This window comes from Ctenopharyngodon idella, chromosome 9 (assembly GCF_019924925.1).
Source record: "Ctenopharyngodon idella isolate HZGC_01 chromosome 9, HZGC01, whole genome shotgun sequence".
Classification (NCBI taxonomy): Eukaryota; Metazoa; Chordata; class Actinopteri; order Cypriniformes; family Xenocyprididae; genus Ctenopharyngodon; species Ctenopharyngodon idella.
In genome coordinates, this window is record NC_067228.1 from 17,344,167 (window position 1) to 17,362,404 (window position 18,238).

The window sequence follows — 18,238 nt, forward strand, 5'->3', positions numbered from 1 at the left end:
TGAAAAGTAAAAATAAAAAGACAGGTGCAATTAGAATGCAACTAGATCATGGTGCTTGTCTACTATCAGTAACATTTTCTTTTTGAAATTATATTGGGCAATGAAAGTTCCTCCTCCATATGTACCGTTAACATCAATATAGCATGAGAAAATCTCCATGGATTTTCAAAGGCATGATCATCATTCCCATTCCCCATTGTGATCTCAAATAAAGAATCCAAACATCTGAGAGCAATTGAAGTGTCTTGTGAAATCCATTCTTCCCACTAAGCATTGATTTATTATGTGAATTACAAATCGAAATGTTTTTTTGAATAAAGAGGGTGTCCTTTTGTGCTTTTATTAAAAATCATGAGGTACAGGGTGGAATAACCATTAAAGGATTTCAGACTGTGCTGTAGATCATATGGTTTTCTGTGTTTCCCTATAAGCATAATGGTATTACAGCAGTAGTCTAGTTTAAACAATTTATACACAGCGATGGCTGTAACGAAATCATTACATGAACAAGAAAGTTCTTTCTGTTAAGTACAATGTCTAATGTGGTGTTACTGTAAATTTCAGGAACATTACAGGGGGCTCCATATTATAGTTTGATCAGTCTAACATTGTGGTCATTAGAATTAATTTATCAGGACACCTCTACATGGCACTAATGCAGTAGTCTAATGCAATTTCCACTGCATTTTGAGACCTTTTTGTTCACGGTCATATTTAAATGATATTCTACTCTTAAACAGAATATGTCCACATATTAAATAAATCAGTAAAGCAAGTGAAGTATTCTAAGAGAAACTTAGTTTATTTAATAATGGGTTAGCACATCAGATGAACAAAACACATTTTCTAAGTATGAGTAAAAATAATAGTATCATTGAAAATAACTTTTTTCGCCTCATAAAAATCTTTAACATTTGCAGATGATGGAAAAACATGGGAACTGAGCATCTAGCTAAATTAAAATAGTTCTAGAGCATTAGTGAAAATTATCTATTTTTCGTTAAAAATAGAGATGTATACACATTTAGACAGAAATCTTTCCCTTTAAACAAAGATTCATTTGGAGTCGAACAAGACCAGAAAACGTTCGGTTCAGCCAGTGACTCGTAGCATTCAACTCTTTACACTTCCAAACGGCAACTCACAGGATTCGAACGCTTTACTCTTGCGAATCGGTTTGATTGAATCTTTAAAAGAACAACTTCAAACGAACGAGTCGATACTACTCTCGCGATATAAACTTTTCCCGGTTACCTGAGGAAACGAGAGTTTGATTCAAAGTGTTTGAATGAACGATAACAACCAAAACTCGTCCTGATAACAGCAGGTAGAGTAATGCAACTAGTTACGTTTTATCCTGTACTGTTTACCGATTAAAAATACGTTTCTTTAGCGTTGTTGTGGAATACTGGCGATGTTTATGTAATTATTTACCCGTTGTCCGTTAGCTGTGGAAGTAGATGCTGCGTGTTGTCAGCTAGCAACCGCAATAAGCCAGCCTATTTCTGTCATATTTTAGCTTTGGTTCTGTTTAAACACGTTTTTTTGGCTTATGTGTGGAACTGTGAGGAAAAATAAAGTGAGCTTAATGAGATATTTACGGTGTGTTTCTCCAGTTTTGTCCTCCGCGGTGGGATGTTTAGTAACCAAAGTTGACGCCTCAGTATCATAGCAACTGCATTTATTAATACTGTTAAACCATAAGAGAGTAAATACGAAATCTGTAAAAACCCATTAAACTTCGAGTAAAATTTTAAGTATTTTTGACACTGGAACCGAATACCAAGTTACCATAGTAAAAGTGACTATATGAGTGGTAGGACCTAAATTACCATGGTAATTTTTGTAAAGGGTAAATTGATGCAAGCTTCTTGGTAGTGAGTGAAGATTAGCAAACATTTGTTTGTGCTGTGTTTATGTTCTGTTTAATTTGTATGACAGATGAAAAATAAAGAATTAAAATAATTTCAGTAAAATTTCCGTCTTTGTCTTGTAGTTTTATACCGAATACCTTTGTCTATATATATATGTGTGTATATGTATGTATGTATATATGAATCAGTCATTTGTGAATTGCTTAGTGCATGTTCAAACATTAAATTTGGCAAAGGAGTTTGATGATCTTTTCTGCTTTATTCTTTAGGTCATTTTTATCTTTTTTGGGGGGAGGATCTTGGCTGCATGAAGCTAACCAGAAATGGCATCACCACAAACACTTCAGCCTGTCCTGAAGATGAAGGTCGATGAGCTCTTCCTCTTTTGGTTAAGTGAGCCGAGTACTCAGGCGATGCTAAAAGACTACCTCAACAAAATCAAGAATGGCGAAGAAATAGACCTAAGTCATGGCGATTTTAAGAGCACAAGCACTTTATTAACAGAAAACAACAACAACAACATTGCATCAAAGACTAATGCGACGGACAGAATGACTGCGGCCCTTGGTGCTCCATGCAGCCCTCCTTCCGCCACGCTGCCATCTGCGAGTGGCAGCAATAACAGAGCGGGAGTGAATGCGAGGGCCCTGCGACGCTCCGTCAGCACTAAGAAGGTAAAGAACCTGTGCTCCTCATTCCCTTCACAATGCAGCATTACCCCTGATCTATCATCTTGCAGACTGTTGTATCCAGGCCCACTCAGTCTAAAGAAATTTGTATTCTACCAATTTTCATATGTGGGACAGTCTCAAATCCATCAGTCCCTAATATCACAAATACACACACAACCCAGTTTATTTTATTTTTCAAATAGTTAGCATTTCAGTAAATTTTTTACATATGTTAATATAGAAACCACTGAGTTGAAAGTGATTATCTAGCACATACAGCCTGTTTTGTTTAGTAGAAATTTCAAGAAATGTCGTCATTTATGATCAGATGGTGCTACATGTCCATTTTAGTAACAGCCACTTAGAGAGGGTTAAACTACTTTTCCCTGGTTTAGCCACAAGAGGATGCTGAATGGCTTTTGCAGCTCTCGGTCAGTGCATGTAGGGCTCCTGCTCTGGTCAGATGAGCTCTGTGAACTCATGCATGTCTTTTGTGTGAAGAAATCCTGTTCACGTGTTTAACCTTGGCCAGAGGTGGGCAAATCTCAATGCTGTCAATCCCTGGAATGGGAGTAATGTCTGTCATCATAAGCGGTCCAGTGATGCTGGTGGACTTTGCTGCTGAGATTTCAGAGCTCATAAATTGGATTATGTGGGGATATCTTTAATTAAAGCAATGCCTCCATGATACTTCCTGCTGTCAGTATCAGATCAATGTGTCATTAAATTCACACCTCTCTTATTGGCCCAATAAGAGGAAGGTGATAGCAAGAAAACATATTCATAAGTAATATCAATGCACCTGTGGGAATTAAAAAGATTGAGATAAAATTAGCTTCTGCTGTGAAATGCAAAAAGACTTTGTCCGCATTAGAGGGACATCTACATTTTCTGACATCTTGCCTGGTTTGTGTCTAAGAAAAAAAGTCTTATTTCAGTCACATATTTGTTCAAAGTTTGGGGGAAGATAATATAGAAAAATGTGAAAGTAGAAAGTTGCATTTTTAGGAAAAGACATCTGTTTGCAGTGAATGTAAATCATGAGTAAGGGATGTTATCTGACCGGTGTGATTCTTTATTGTGAAATGCTAAGCAGATGTGTGTGGAGGCTTTGATTTCTATGTCCAGTTATTCTCACATGCTTTGGTAATCCTTCGTGCTGATGGAACAACTGTTGGGTATTTTGTGTTTTCTGGCATGGTACAATCAACATGTGCCCACAACTTGTCACAATGTATTACAGAGATTTTGATCCCATATGTTCTATTCTGAAAGGCTAAAGGAATTCCAGAATACAAACACATCTCTAAAGTATTAGTTAAAAATTCAATTAACGTCATTCTGATGCTCATCGGAGCAACTGTTCCAGCGTTGACACAGGACACCGGTAAAGATAGCCTTGGTTCCTCTGTGCAGGAATTAACTACTGGGAATTTGGCTTACACTTCATAGGCAGTTTACATATTTGTCCATGGTGTATTAAAGTATGCGTAATCTCCATCAGACGCTGTTAAATGGTCAGAATAATTTGATGTCTGTCGTGCCTGGCTCCCGGTTGCAAGGTGAGAGGTCATTAAGACATGTTGCTTGGAAAAATATAAGATAATTAAATTATTAATTAACTGATATGTGTTATGTTTATGTTCATGTCAAAGGTAGAGAACGTGCCTGCTTGGTGAGACGTTTCTTCTCAGTTTAGGCAAATTTTACATGTCTTTTAATTCTACATTTTAATTTTCTAAATTTAATATACAAAAAATATTTAAATACTAAAAAGACAGTTTAGTATTTAACAACAGAGCCCGACTGATATGGGATTTTGGGGGCCAATACAGATATTAGGGAGCAAAAAGTCAGATATCGATATATCGTCCGATATTCTTTATGTGTATTATAGGGGTGCAATGGTTCAAATTACGCACGGTTCGGTTTTTATCATGGTTTTGGTACGGTTTGGTATGTGCTATGTTCAGGGAAAATAGGACAACTGTCAAATAAAAATAAAGAAAAGAACAAATAATCAAACTACAAGCAACAGCAAGTATTTTAGGTATCTAACAGTATTTTTCAGGTATAGAAAATGAATAAAATAATCAAATATAAAATAACACTGCATATTATCTTCACTGTATAAATTAAGTACAGATTAATCATTATTGAAGTTACAAAAGCTATTCAGGCAAGAGCAGTGAGTGATTTCTTTTGCCTTGTCCAAATACCCACGTGCACGCAACCTGAAGTAAGTGTGCAAGTCTGTCCCATGTCTTAAAGGGTTAGTTCACCCAAAAATGAAAATTGTCATTTATTACTCACCCTCATGTTGTTCTATGCCCATAGGACCTTCGTTCATCTTCGGAACACAAATTAAGATATTTTTGATAAAATCTGATGGCTCCGTGAGGCCTGTATCACCAGCATTAACACTCCCTTTTTCAGTGCACAGAAAGCTACTAAAACATATTTAAAACAGTTCATTTGGCTACAGTGGTTCAACCTTAATATTATAAAGGTCCACTCATTTTGATCATCGCTGTTGTAATGTATTGCAATGCGTATTCATTGACTGAAACATTCTTTAGCTGAATTCTATCTGTTTAGACCTCGATATTTTCAACAAACCATATTATAGATGCGTCGTCAACAGACGTGCCGATATTCAGTAATACGACATCACGATAACGAATATGCACAATATTGTTATCGCGGGCACTTCAAAATACAGTGAATAATTATTTATTATGAATTATTCCAATTTTTATAATACATTTTTACAATGCTTTCCGTCAACCGTATAAAATGCACAACACTGCTGTCCGCTGCGTCAAAGGGACACGCGCACTCAGATTAACAAGGCCAAGGTGCACGAGAAGCACATGGCGGAAGGAGTGAAGGAAACACGCTGATTGAAAGTGCACGTTCACTGTCTGACAGCAGAGGGCGCTGATGGAACAGCAGAAGGCTATTAATTTTCAAACTTAAACATTTTTATATTTTAATATGGACTAAAACATGCATCATTAGTTAACATATGTTAAAGGGTTAGTTCACCCAAAAATGAAAATAATGTCATTTATTACTCACCGTCATGTCGTTCTACACCCGTAAGACCTTCATTCACCTTCGGAACACAAATTAAGATATTTTTGATTAAATCCGATGGCTCATTGAGGCCTGCATTCAAAGCAATGACATTTCCTCTCTCAAGATCCATAAAGGTACTAAAAACATATTTAAAACAGTTAATGTGAGTTCAGTGGTTCTACCTTAATATTATAAAGTGACGAGAATACTTTTTGTGCGCCAAAAAAACAAAATAATGACTTTTTAACAATATAGTGATGGGCCGATTTCAAAACACTGCTTTGGAGCTTTACGAGTCGAATTAGTGACTCGTATTTTGTTTTTTTTGGCGCACAAAAAATATAATTGTTGCTTTATAATAAGGTAGAACCACTGAACTGACATGAACTGTTTTAAATATGTTTTTAGTACCTTTATGGATCTTGGGAGAGGAAATGTCATTGCTTTGAATGCAGGCCGCACTGAGCCATCAGATTTAATCAAAAATATCTTAATTTGTGTTCTGAAGATGAATGAAGGCCTTACCGGTGTACAACGACATAAGGGTGAGTAATAAATTACATTATTTTCATTTTTGGGTGAACTAACTCTTTAATTCATTATCACCAAACTGACAATGAAAAATACTTATAAAACATTTATTAATCCTATATAATGCTAATGTCTTAGTTAAAGTTTAATGACATTACTAAAAAGTTGTAACTATTATTTAATGGACCTGAGCTAAAACTAACAATGATCAGTTGTATTTTTTAACATTAACAAAAAATAATACCTTCTGTAACAAAACATTCTTAATCTTAGTTAATGCATTAACTAACGTTAAATAATGAGACCTTTTTATAAAGTGTTGTTCTTTATAATTCTTTTGCAATTTAATCTGTTTGAAACATTTTACTTTAATTTTTTTTTTTTTTGTATATTGCTTTGTATTTAAATGTTCAGAGTTCTTTTTGTTATAAGAAAAAGAGTTCTTAAACCTATTATACTGTAACAGCACTTTTTTTGCATCTTATTTCAATATCGTGATAATACCGCAATTAGCAATTCAGCAATTATCGCAACAGTAAAATTTGATACCGTCACATGCCTAGTCGTCAGATTTGAGATGAACCGTGGTGCAAGTGCATGGTGAAAATGTTCATATCGGTGGCATATCTGTGGTATATACGCTGATGCAGATATATCTGTGACAGGCTCATATCGGCCCATAAAATCGGCGGGCTGATAAATTGGTCGCGCTGTACTTTAAAATAAGGATTATTAAAAGAATCCATTTTTGTCATAAGTGTTGATTCTAATCAAGTTGTGTATCAAAAATCAAGAGCATTTTGTGCTTCTTGATGGACATTTCTGCCTTGAAGTCTCGTTTTGGTTCTTCTCCCTCTATTTGTTCAAATTGTATGCAGCTGCAAAGAGATTTTGATTTGTGGGTTCTATTTGGAAGTTTAGTTTGACTTTTGTTAGCAGTTTATAGCCTCCTATCTGAAGTTATCACATTGTGTTTATATTTTTCTCCCCTCCAGCACTTGAATTGTAGCATGTTTGTTAGCGCTTCCCACTTTTGCCTTGCTGGTCATCCTCTCTTCAACCACTTGGCTGTACTGACTGGACACAGAGCTTTGTTTGGAAATTGGCACTGGCGGCACGGACAGCTGCCACCTCTTGTTCAGGCAGATCTTTTTCTCGTTCTGTTAGTACCAGCTTACTCTGACAGTGGAGAGTTGTTTTACGTATAGCACAAACACTGAGCCAAATGGAGGGGAAAGTGCTGTTAGGAGAAAACTTTCCAATAGACCCAAATGACAAACAAAAATATTGACAAGTTCACCAACAAGTTTACTTTGGCCCTTTGTTGTTTTTCCATATTTTTAGTTGACTGATGAGCAAAGTAGCAGTTGCAAAAGCAGTTGGTGAGAAAATTAAGCTTATCAAATGTGTGCAGTATCCTGCCATCAGATGACAACAGGAACTGTTTATACTGGAATGAGTGGAAGAATGTGGACTCGATGATCTGACATCTAAAAATACTTATTTAAGCCAGGCAGGGCTTTATTTTCACACCACTTTGTTTGTTAGATGCTCTGGCTCCAAGCCTTCAGTGCATATTCTCTCACTTTTATGGCAGATCAGTTGTCACTAAAGTCTGCTTTTATTAATCCAATTAGTTTCAGTAGTGTATGTGTATAAGAAAAGGATTTTCAGATGCACAATGCCCAGCCTCAGAGGCTGAGTTTCTTTGGATCAACACAGTTAGAAAGAATTGATGTAATTGCAGTCAGTCTGGGAGCGGATGTTTGTTAAAGGACTAAAGATACATTTGTTTCTTGGGGTTGCCCAAACAGAGCATGTTGGGTCTTTTAATAGTCCTCAACTGCTTCAGCCATCATTCTTTGAATTCAATACTTCCACGCTGTGCTACTAAGTAAGACTTGTCATCTATAATAAGCCACAGAATGGCTGGAAGCTGTAGCCTTGGAAAGCAAAATAAACAAAACATAGGCAGTAATACATGTGTAGAATTTTTTTTGCATTTCAAGGAGGGCCAGTTCAGGCTTTGTGTTCTGCAGTTCTGCTATACAGGATTTAAATTGACTTTGGGGATGTAAAATGTAACCTAGATGGTAATTTATTTATTTGACCATTTGTTAAATATGGTTTTGCAATAAACAGCTATTTAGAGTGAATGTAGGCCAAGTTACGTATGTAAACATGAGTGCTATAACATGTAAAACCACTATCTTCTCTTTAGTGTGGTAATTGCGTGCTATGTGGGACTAGTTAATCCATAAAGACAACATTGACTGGTGCAAATTCCGTGAAACAAATTAAACTACTTTAAAGTTCAGTAATACAGTGTTTTTCCATGCTCAGAAATGCTTTTATCTTTGTGGTGATCCACATGCTTGATGTTGGTTGATTAGAGATGCAGTGACGTATCTGCCATTTATCGGTATTGGCCAATGAAAGCAATTATTTGCACAATGGCCGATTGTTTAAAAACAGCTGATGATCAGGGCCGACTATATCTTATCAATCAAAAGGGAGTGGGAAAATGTGTCAGACTGCAACTCATACTATGTGTGAAAAATCTCTCGTGTTGAGTTTAGGGCAAGTTAACGCGACTAAAGCCAAGTTTCCACTACAGGACTTTAAACGTCGGCAGATCGCTGTGCTGTTCAGACTGCGTGACTTGCTGTGGAGTCTTGAAGTCGTTGTGGTGTTCACACTACGTGACACTACGTAAATGATCCACAACAGGAGGTTACACACTACATGAGCTGACGACAACTGTCACCCAACGACTTTATTTGAAAGTGGATGTTGGGAGGACATTAGATTAAATTTTGAATTCAATTTAATTAAAATTAAAATAACCCTTTCACACATAAGTTTAAAACATTCTGGCTGACCTCCCAGAGTTAAGGCGGCTGTTATTTTAGAACGTTTCCCTTTATTGTTTCCATGACGACGCATCATGCTTGTCACGTGACACACCGCGGCCAGCCGGCCACACTATATGACAGATGTATTACTTTTCTCACCATGTCATCAACTATCTGATATCCCGATTCTTAAATATGTGCAAGTGAGTGTTTCGTCATTTAAAAACCTATATAATGACCTTGATCTTAATATATAACGTGAATTCATCCATTTGTCCTGAAAAATACATGTGGCCGGTGAACTGGGAGAACAATAGAGTGAGTGAGCTTTATAGTTTCTTACACAATGTGTATCTGATACATAAACGTCGGCAAATTATATTTGAATGGATTGTTATTGCTGCTTCCATAGACATCAGTGTATATTTCATTGGCTGTTGCGTCGCGACACGTGACACCACAGGATATCGAGTCGGCCGACAGCTCCAGATATTTAGCGTGCTAGATATTTGTCTGGTGTCTGCGAGCTGTCGGCGATGCATCAGTGAGCCTCTTTGATGTGTCGTTGAGTAGCTCACACATAAAGATTGGCGAGCGCCGATCGCTCGCTGATTTTCCCCTGATCACAACCTGACCTGTCGGCGAGTTCATTATCTTGCAAATCGGGCTTAAATCGGGCTTCAAATCCTGTAGTGTAAACTTGGCATAACGCATTAACAGTAAAAAAAAAAAAAAATTAAAAAAAGCAACATAAAATCAGGCTCTGTTTGACCCTATGAACAACTTGTAGTTCAAGACAGGGTTGCCAGGGACCTGATGTATAAACGTTGCTTTTTTTGATCCTTCATTTCCATGATCTGAAGAATTAAATGGTTGTTATTTGAAAGTGTGTAGGCCTACTTGCATTATTATGCTGTTATATGGCATAAAATGGTCTTAAAATGACAATAATATTGTTTATCACAATTATTTCTGGAATAATATATCGCACAACAAAAAGTAGTTATCGTGACAGGCCTACGTGCAAAGCTACTATGAACTGAGCCGCTCTAAGATGGAAGAAACTCGTAACCTGCACACATGTAAATAAAGCGTTGCGCTTCACCCTCAGCGCATATATTTATTTAATGGAATCACAGCCTTTGTGATTTCACTATAGCATTATGCTATATTATCATTTTTATATGGTTTTAATACATTGTGCAGCCTTAGAAACCAGTCTAATAATGCGGTTCGTGGATTCTCATCCGTGGAATGCACCACTTCCGGTATTTTGCCCATTACTCGACACAGGCAAATTGCATTCGAGGATTTTACGAAATTGAGTACTCAAATTGAATCGAGGAATTGAATTCTGTCTGCGAGGAATCGTGACAGCCCTTTTATTTTTAAAATGTTTTGTCAGTGATGCGCTGAGTCTGACAATTATTTACACTGCAAAAAGTAAGGCCTATCTGTTTCCATTAAAAATATATAAACATCCTAAAATATATGTTTACTTTATAGGCAAAATTGCATACATTTGATTTGTTTAAAGCAATTAAAAATACTATTTGGCCAGTGGAAAAGATGGAGAATAACTCTTCTCTGAAAACTTTCTCTGAAATGTATTATATACAATTTTGATTTATTTATTCTAAAACAAGGCACGGATACTGAATGATTTTTAGCAATGTAATCTCTTGTACCGTTAAACATGGTGTCACGTGGACGGGAATGTGCATGGAAATGATATGCAGATGACGTTATGCATAGTAACACTAGGCGTTGTAAGATCCATACAGCATATGGTTATTTCGGGGTGGAGATGCGTTTACGCACAATCTTCCACTGACTGGGTTTTATAAAGCGAATTTTGTGCAGGTTCTAGCTTTAAATCTAGCTTTTGTGCATACGCACACTTTTAGGATGAAATCTACGGAAAGTTTTATACATGAGGTCAATACCCGCAGAGCTTTGTGCTTTGTTACTTCTGATAAGAAACAAAGTCTCAGCTTTCAAATTCTGTCCATTTGATCACGAAATTCAAACAACAAATGGCTTTTTGACACTCTTAAATGTGATGTGACAGATCGCTGTCTCTTTAATACAAGTTAGAGCACGAAAAAAAACATGCATGAATATCAGAAGGTATGTCAAGATACAGTACTTCTTACTGAAATGTCTCATGCAATCACTCAATCGTAATCGCTTTTTTATTCACACGCTCCTAAATACATTTTACAGTTCTCACACATCTAATTTTAGTCACAAATGCCAGTTAAATGCTTACAATGTTGAGCCTGAGTGCTAGGCTTGCTGTGATGGTCTGTGTTAAGGCTGATTTATACTTCTGCGTCGAGTGTAGGCTGTTTGTACCATGCGTAGCCTACGACATAGTCTGACGTGCACCTCTTCATAAATGTAACAACGCATCAATTCTACGCGGACCGCAAGCGCTGTGATTAGTCTGCTAGAACCGCTCCCTCGGGTCAAAAAACTGGCATGGAGCAATAGGAGAAGAGCGAGCGTTTTCAGCTTCCATAGGAATGAAAAACGCTCTGTTTCAGGGGACACATGCAGTCAAACTGCAACAAAAATTGTTACCTATTTGCCGCTTCTATTTGTAAGCTTCTCTGACAACGTACACGACAAGCTGCTGCTTCTTCGACTTTTGCCTTGATACTCAACATGACCACGAACACTGCCTACTAGTGGTCTGCATGCACGTCGACGTGGACAACGACGCAGAAGTATAAATGAAAACAGACACATAGCCTAAGGCGCAGAGGCTCCAGCGTAGGTCCGACGCAGAAGTATAAATCAGTCTTTACTGGTGTTACCAGTGTTCAGCTGCAACACCAGTTACATCACTTGTCCACCGCGGCACCGCCTCCCACCGTTGTTTTTTGTTTGTTTGTTTGTTGTTTTTTTAAATAATACAAATCATTTAGTTCAGTTAGAGAACAGACACTACAATTAAAAACTGAATGTGTCTCATTTCACCTCATTGCTGTCCTGACTGACAAGACATCAGATTTGGTTTAAAAGTGAAATGTAAAAGTGCCTATTTAAGTGAGTTTGCCATTGTACTGTTTTGTTGTTGTTTTTCATTAAGAAGAATAACCCAACATTTAAGCAATTGCCACCCCCGAATTGCCACTAATTCAAAAGCAATAATAGTGCATGTCCACTGTTGCAGAGCGAGCGTTTTCAGTCCATAGAAATTAATTGAAAACACTCACTCTGCACCAGTGGACAGAGTGCATTTGATTTAAGGCTAAACAAAAGGGATGGTTCACCCAAAATGTATGGTTCCAGACCTGAATGACTTTCTTCTGGGGTACACAAATTATATTCTGAAGAACATTGGGAACCAAGCAATGTCTGTGCCCACTGATTTCCATTGTATTAAAAAAAAAAAAAACACTGAGATACTTAGATAATTATGTTCCACAGAAGGAAGTAAGTCACACAGCTTTGAAACAAAATGAGAATGAGTAAATGATGACAGAATTTTAATCTTTTTAACAGCTGATTAATAATGGTCTATGTTGTGAAAATAATTTGCATCCCGAATTGTACATCTTTGGTTTGCTTTTGTAGATGTAAAGTATACTGATCTATCAAAATGTTGCATCCTTCTGCAGTTCATCAGTATTGTTCTTGGCTGCTGCAGTGTCTCCCATATACAGAATCACAGGGTTCCAAGTGAACAGGTTTGTGTCTTTACATAACCTCTATGAGAGCTGTGGAATGCACACTGAAAAGGGCAGATCCACCCCCCCTCCCTCCACCGCTCTCACACAAACACCCTCGTCCTATCTATCTACAATGGCTTTCCTGGTTAGGACTGTGTGACCTCTGCCAGCCACTATTGGATGTGTGGAGCAACAGGCAGGGCTGTGATTCAGGCTACTGCACGGCTGAGGAGAGCAGCTGCCGCTCACCATTAAGTGAGCTGGTGCTTTGATAAAGACAAGCAGAGGAGTGTCCTGTGGCAGGACAGTCACTGAGCAAGATTATCCTGACCCCAAAGTGCGTACTGTCTGCCACCCTGGCTCCATTAGCTGACAGCAGCATGAGAATGAAGGAGATCTCTTTACGGCAGGACCCTGACCTGAGGAAGGAGTTGGCGCTGCTGGCTCGCGGCTGCGACTTTGTGCTGCCCTCTCGCTTTAAGAAGAGGCTCAAAGCCTTCCAGCAAGGACAGGCAGGTTGTCTTATATGTTCTGTGTGAAACCATCAAACTGCTTTTGTTTGCTTATTGCTGGCTGTCAGTCTCAGTGACGATGTGATCTGATGTTAGCGCTCATTAGATGTGTGATTATAGCTGTGGCATTGAGCAAAATTGTCCATTTTTAAAATAACTTATAGAGGGTTATAACTTATAGAAGAACTTAACTAGAGGGTTAACAGTGGTTGTAGAGCATCCAAATGTTTAGGATTGAGCAGGAGGCTCTGTCTGCCCTGTGCTGGATGATGGTCATTCCCTTTTATAGACATGGCTGACACTGACTGGAGAAGGCTAGATTAAATGCATTCATTTCTCACAGTGGGTTACACTGAGCAGAATCCCCTGCATGCCACACCAAAAGGAGACTTTCCAAATGCGTTAAGCTTCCAAACTTCCATATAGGGTGCTATAATTTGGTGTTTTTAAAAGCAAAAGCTTAGTTTGTTGCATAAATTTGTCACTGCTTTTACTGATTAGTAGCGGTGGTTTACTGTTGAACATGCGTTGTGGATGTCTCTAGAATGAGATGAGGTAGTGTAATGGCTAATATGTTGCAAGAGACGTAAGCAGTCAAGAAGTAAGCAGTCAAGGTTATTACATGACACCCAAGCTTATCATCAGATATCTTATCCATCAGATTTTTTTTAGACATGTAAAAAGTTCCTGAAGGTATTGTTTACTGAGAAGAAATATGGCTGTGTCCATGTGATGTTTTTATTGGTGCACAGTTGATGACAATTGAAGTTGCAATTATGGACTTATGATTTATTAAACCACAAAAAGCTGCATTCTTTGGAATCAGTTTTATAATTGTATAAATTGTATATAAAATTTAAAATGTATATTTATTGGAATAAACATTGTATGCTTGATGACTATACAATGTTTTCTTAATTGACTATACAATATCTTTTTTTGTTTCAATTGCATCATTCATGATACTTCATGGAATGAGTAGTTGAAAATAATTCAATTTCACAGTCTTGTAAAATTTGGCTTGTTCTGATGTTTAAATACTTTTTTTGCTTTGTTTAGAATGATCATGGTTCCTACGCAGTTTGGAAAAGTATTAATGGAAATTGATTTGAGTAATTTCCAGGTCTAGATAAGTATGGAAAAATTCTGTTTCAAGACTATTGCCCCATTCAGTTTTCTAAAATATAAAATTAAGAATTTCTAAAAAAATAAATTTGTCTTAAAGCAGTGTTTTCATGGCAAAAGTTTAGTGATTGTCGAACATGACTGAATGAATTCAAGGCACATATTTTCATTACACAGAACTGTCTTTTGATCCTCACTAAACAAATGTGCTTGTGCCACTCAAACCAGCAACAGATAAGGAGCAAACGATCATCTAATCAGACTGTACTTTACTGTTTGTGATTGTTCCACATCAGACCACATTTACAGAATCCAACTGATGAATATATGCAGGTTATAATTATAATGTAAGCGCATGTTATCACTTCATGAAAACCAATGAAAAAGAAAAAAGTATTATAATTGACTGTACTATATGCCAAATATAATGCAGTTTGAGCCATTTATGTTAAATATGGTTTGAAAAATCTACAGATTTGAGTCTGGAAAAGTATGGAAATTTGAAATTAAAAATGTGTAGGAACCCTCAATTATATATCTTGGAGCCTAGAAATCTTTAATGAAGAAGTTTTTAAAATCCCAGTGGAGAAAATAATTGGTTAAATATGGAACCAAGGCCACTAAAGAAGTGGGCATTCATTGTTTCTTTCTACAGCATGAAATGTGTTTGTGTATGCAGTGTACTCAAGGTCCATTTAATTATTACATTTTGTCTTTTTTTGCCATGCTGAGTAAGTGAAATAAATTAAATGTGAAGGCACCAGAGCTTTGTGGACTGAGAGGTTGACAGTGGATTTGGAAGGAGTGTAATTTTAACTTAAACGTGATCCTTCAATCTTTCTGCCAGAATAAATGCATGAAGGTTATGGTCATCGGCTTACAATAACCAAATATTGCCACCTAATTCATTGCCTTGATGCACAAAATATTTGCATCCCTCAGGATAAAACTGCTGTACAGAAAAGGTTAAGTTGTCCGAAGTTGTACATGTGTTTGTCTGATACAGAAACGCTAAAAGGGTCTAGTTTAGTGTAATGTTGATTATTCCAGATAGTGGCTTTGATGGAGTTTTTTTTTTTCTGTGTGGAAGTTCTAGGGGGTCAAGATCTTCACAGCTGCAGCCTGACACTCAAATAGTTGAGGTTTTAAGTTACTGTGGGAAGCTGAGCCTTTGGAAAATCAGTAATATGAGGAATTTAACCACAAGTGTTCACAAAACATTTGGGCATGAAGGACGTTTTGTCATTGGACAAAGACATCATACTATTATTGTGTAGGCTTGGGTCAGGTCCCCCACATTTTTTTTTTTTTAAATGTAACTCTTTTTAGAGCTTTCAAACTACCACCCAACTCTGCAGTCATTCAGCCTGTTCTACAAATTTCAAGGCTTTTTAAACTTCTTAAACGTTTCAGCCAGCCATTGCTTTGTCAAGCCAACACCAACATTTATCTCTGATTGTTGTTCCTCTTATTTTTATAAACTCTATTTTAGTTTTACTTTATTTTAGTCAGTGTAACTAATCTATTAATCTGTTTCCAACAGTTATGTTTACAAGTCTAAATATGCAATCCATCACAAGTTATCAGCTGTGAAACTGTTTAAAGCTGTTCTTTCAGAACATGCTAGCAAAATAATTGACGAAGGACAACAGGTTAGCACGGGGTATTGTCACACTGCAGAAAGTTTTCTGATTTCAAGTTCGTCCATACCCAGTCAAAAGTCACAGCTGTTCATAATTACTACAGAAGCAATTAGGTCCTGTCTGTCAGCAGGTAGGTGTTTTGTTTTTTTGTTGTTGTTGTTTTTTTTTTTTTTTTTTTTTAATTATTATTATTATTATTATTATTATTTGTTATTTTCAAACCGTTATCCACATTCTTATCCCTCCTGTCTTGGGTACTGCATTACGTGGAACAGGTATCCAAAATATATTGTCATTTGCGAGGTGTGCGTCTGACAAAATTGTTTCAGATTGTGTTTTACGCATACTGGCAACGTGACTTAAGCCATCACTGTGAAATGCTGATTGAGGTGCAATTTTCAGAGCAACCATACATCTCTCCCACGATGAGTCTTGTGGCTAATGGTTATTATTTCTGTCTGTTTCAGCAGGCACAGGCTAAGAAAGAGGAGCCCGTTACACCAGCCTTAAGTGAAAGCATTCCAAAGTTCTACTTCCCTCGAGGACAGCCCCAGGCCAACATCAACATAGACAATCTCATTTCCAAGATAGAAAAAATATTTTCTCAATTTCCTGATGAAAGAGTCACTATTAAAGACATGGGGCTAGTCGCCAAGGTAAGTGTGGTTTGTAACGTGCCACTTGTACCTGCCCAGCAAATTGTTAATTTGTGTAGCTAACTTATAACTGTTTACAAGTTGGAAGGTTTTACTTTTCCAGTAGACAGTGGAAAAATATCACCACTGTTTATATGTCAAGTTATTTATTCTGAGGAGAACCCGTCTAGGTAAAGACAGGATTCAAGAATTTAAACAGAATGATTTATAAACATAATCTTTGCTAATTAGCCCAATTTATAGTTCCTACAGCATATTTGAAAGATGTAGTCATAATGTCCAAGCACTTAGCAGAAGCCTCTGATTGTGCTGAATTGCTTGTTTAAGAGAGAATGATTATAGTGTTGGAGAAATGACTCTTCTGTAACTTTCAGATCTCAAAACTTCCAGACACTTAATTATTTAGACAGAAATATAATGTTCATTTTGAAATGCATGACATCTTGACCTCTTTTGTCACTCTGAGGTCTATTTCTGTGTGACACTTTTGTCTTTCTTTAGGCCTGTGAGTGCCCACTCTATTGGAAAGCTCCATTGTTCCATGCTGCCGGAGGAGACAGGAGGGGATATGTGTCCGTTCACAAGTTTGTGGCAATGTGGCGAAAGTAAGACAATAGTTCTCTTCACAGTGCCCTTTCACATTAATGTCTGCAGTGGTCAGTTGCTACACAAGTGTGTGAATGTCTTCTTATCAAGAGCTGAAGTGCAGTGAGCTCTCTGTGTACAATTTTGGTATGATTATTTTGTACGATGATACCGCAGTTTATTTTAGGTGTCCCTGCGGAGTTTTGTTGTTTTGTTTTTTTGTTTATTGGAGGGGAGGTGCTTTCTTGTATACACTCATTCACGTTTTCAACTGAGGGTCTATGAAAATCCTGCAGGTGTTCCATGAATGGATATATGAAATTCCTTGGATTTTCTTTAAAATGTTTAAAAAAAAAAAAAAAAACATTACCTTCTATATCATTAATGTACCACATCTAAAATACATTTATGTAAATATTTTTATATTTTTAATTAGTGATCGATCAATATTGATTTTTTTTTAATACCGATAATTTGTTTATGTGGCCGATAACCGATATGCAGAACCGATACTTATTTACTGTTATACTTCTGTTATTGACACGATTACAACACCACTGAACTGAACAAACCATTTTATTTATAACAATCACTCCCTCCTTGCATAGAAAACAAAACAAATCTTATTTATACACAATATATACATCATATTACAAAAATAATTTTATTTATAAAAAGCATCAGCAGCAACACTAATGTTAACAATAAGCTAAATAAATGTAGAATGTCTAATATTTTCAAATGGAGAAAATAATTTAAAGACAGGAGTCATATCAGCTTTTCAGAAATGTAATACTTTATTTTAAACTACAGTTTTAGTAGATTTATAAGCTGTTTAATAGGCTAAAGAGTGAAGAATAATTTGCTGGATAATGTTAAATAACTGAATAATATTCTCTGGAATATTGGAATATAACAAACAAAACATCGTATTTTATTGCATTTCTCAACTGTTATGTTATATCAGAATTATTAATAATGTTTTTGTCGTTCTAGATTATGAAATATCTGCTGACAAAACGCTG

At 36.7% G+C, this 18,238-nt stretch overlaps 1 protein-coding gene across 7 annotated transcripts in view; it reads left to right on the forward strand.

Moving 5' to 3' along the window:
• ppp2r3b (protein phosphatase 2, regulatory subunit B'', beta) overlaps window positions 1-18,238 on the forward strand; it is a 28,050-nt gene that overhangs the window by 3,472 nt on the left and 6,340 nt on the right. For 3 of the 7 annotated variants that reach the window (XR_007931596.1, XM_051905439.1, XM_051905443.1), the window contains exons 1-4: window positions 1,171-1,327; window positions 2,144-2,548; window positions 16,440-16,628; window positions 17,130-17,233. Coding sequence is in view for 6 of the 7 variants with exons in the window: in XM_051905439.1 (XP_051761399.1) it covers window positions 2,198-2,548; window positions 16,440-16,628; window positions 17,130-17,233 (644 nt within the window). In the remaining variant the exon portion in view is untranslated. Of the gene's footprint in view, window positions 1-1,169; window positions 1,328-2,143; window positions 2,549-12,824; window positions 13,205-16,439; window positions 16,629-17,129; window positions 17,234-18,238 lie in introns of those variants that run through there. The other 4 variants (XM_051905441.1, XM_051905440.1, XM_051905444.1 and 1 more) reach the window with 4 other exon arrangements.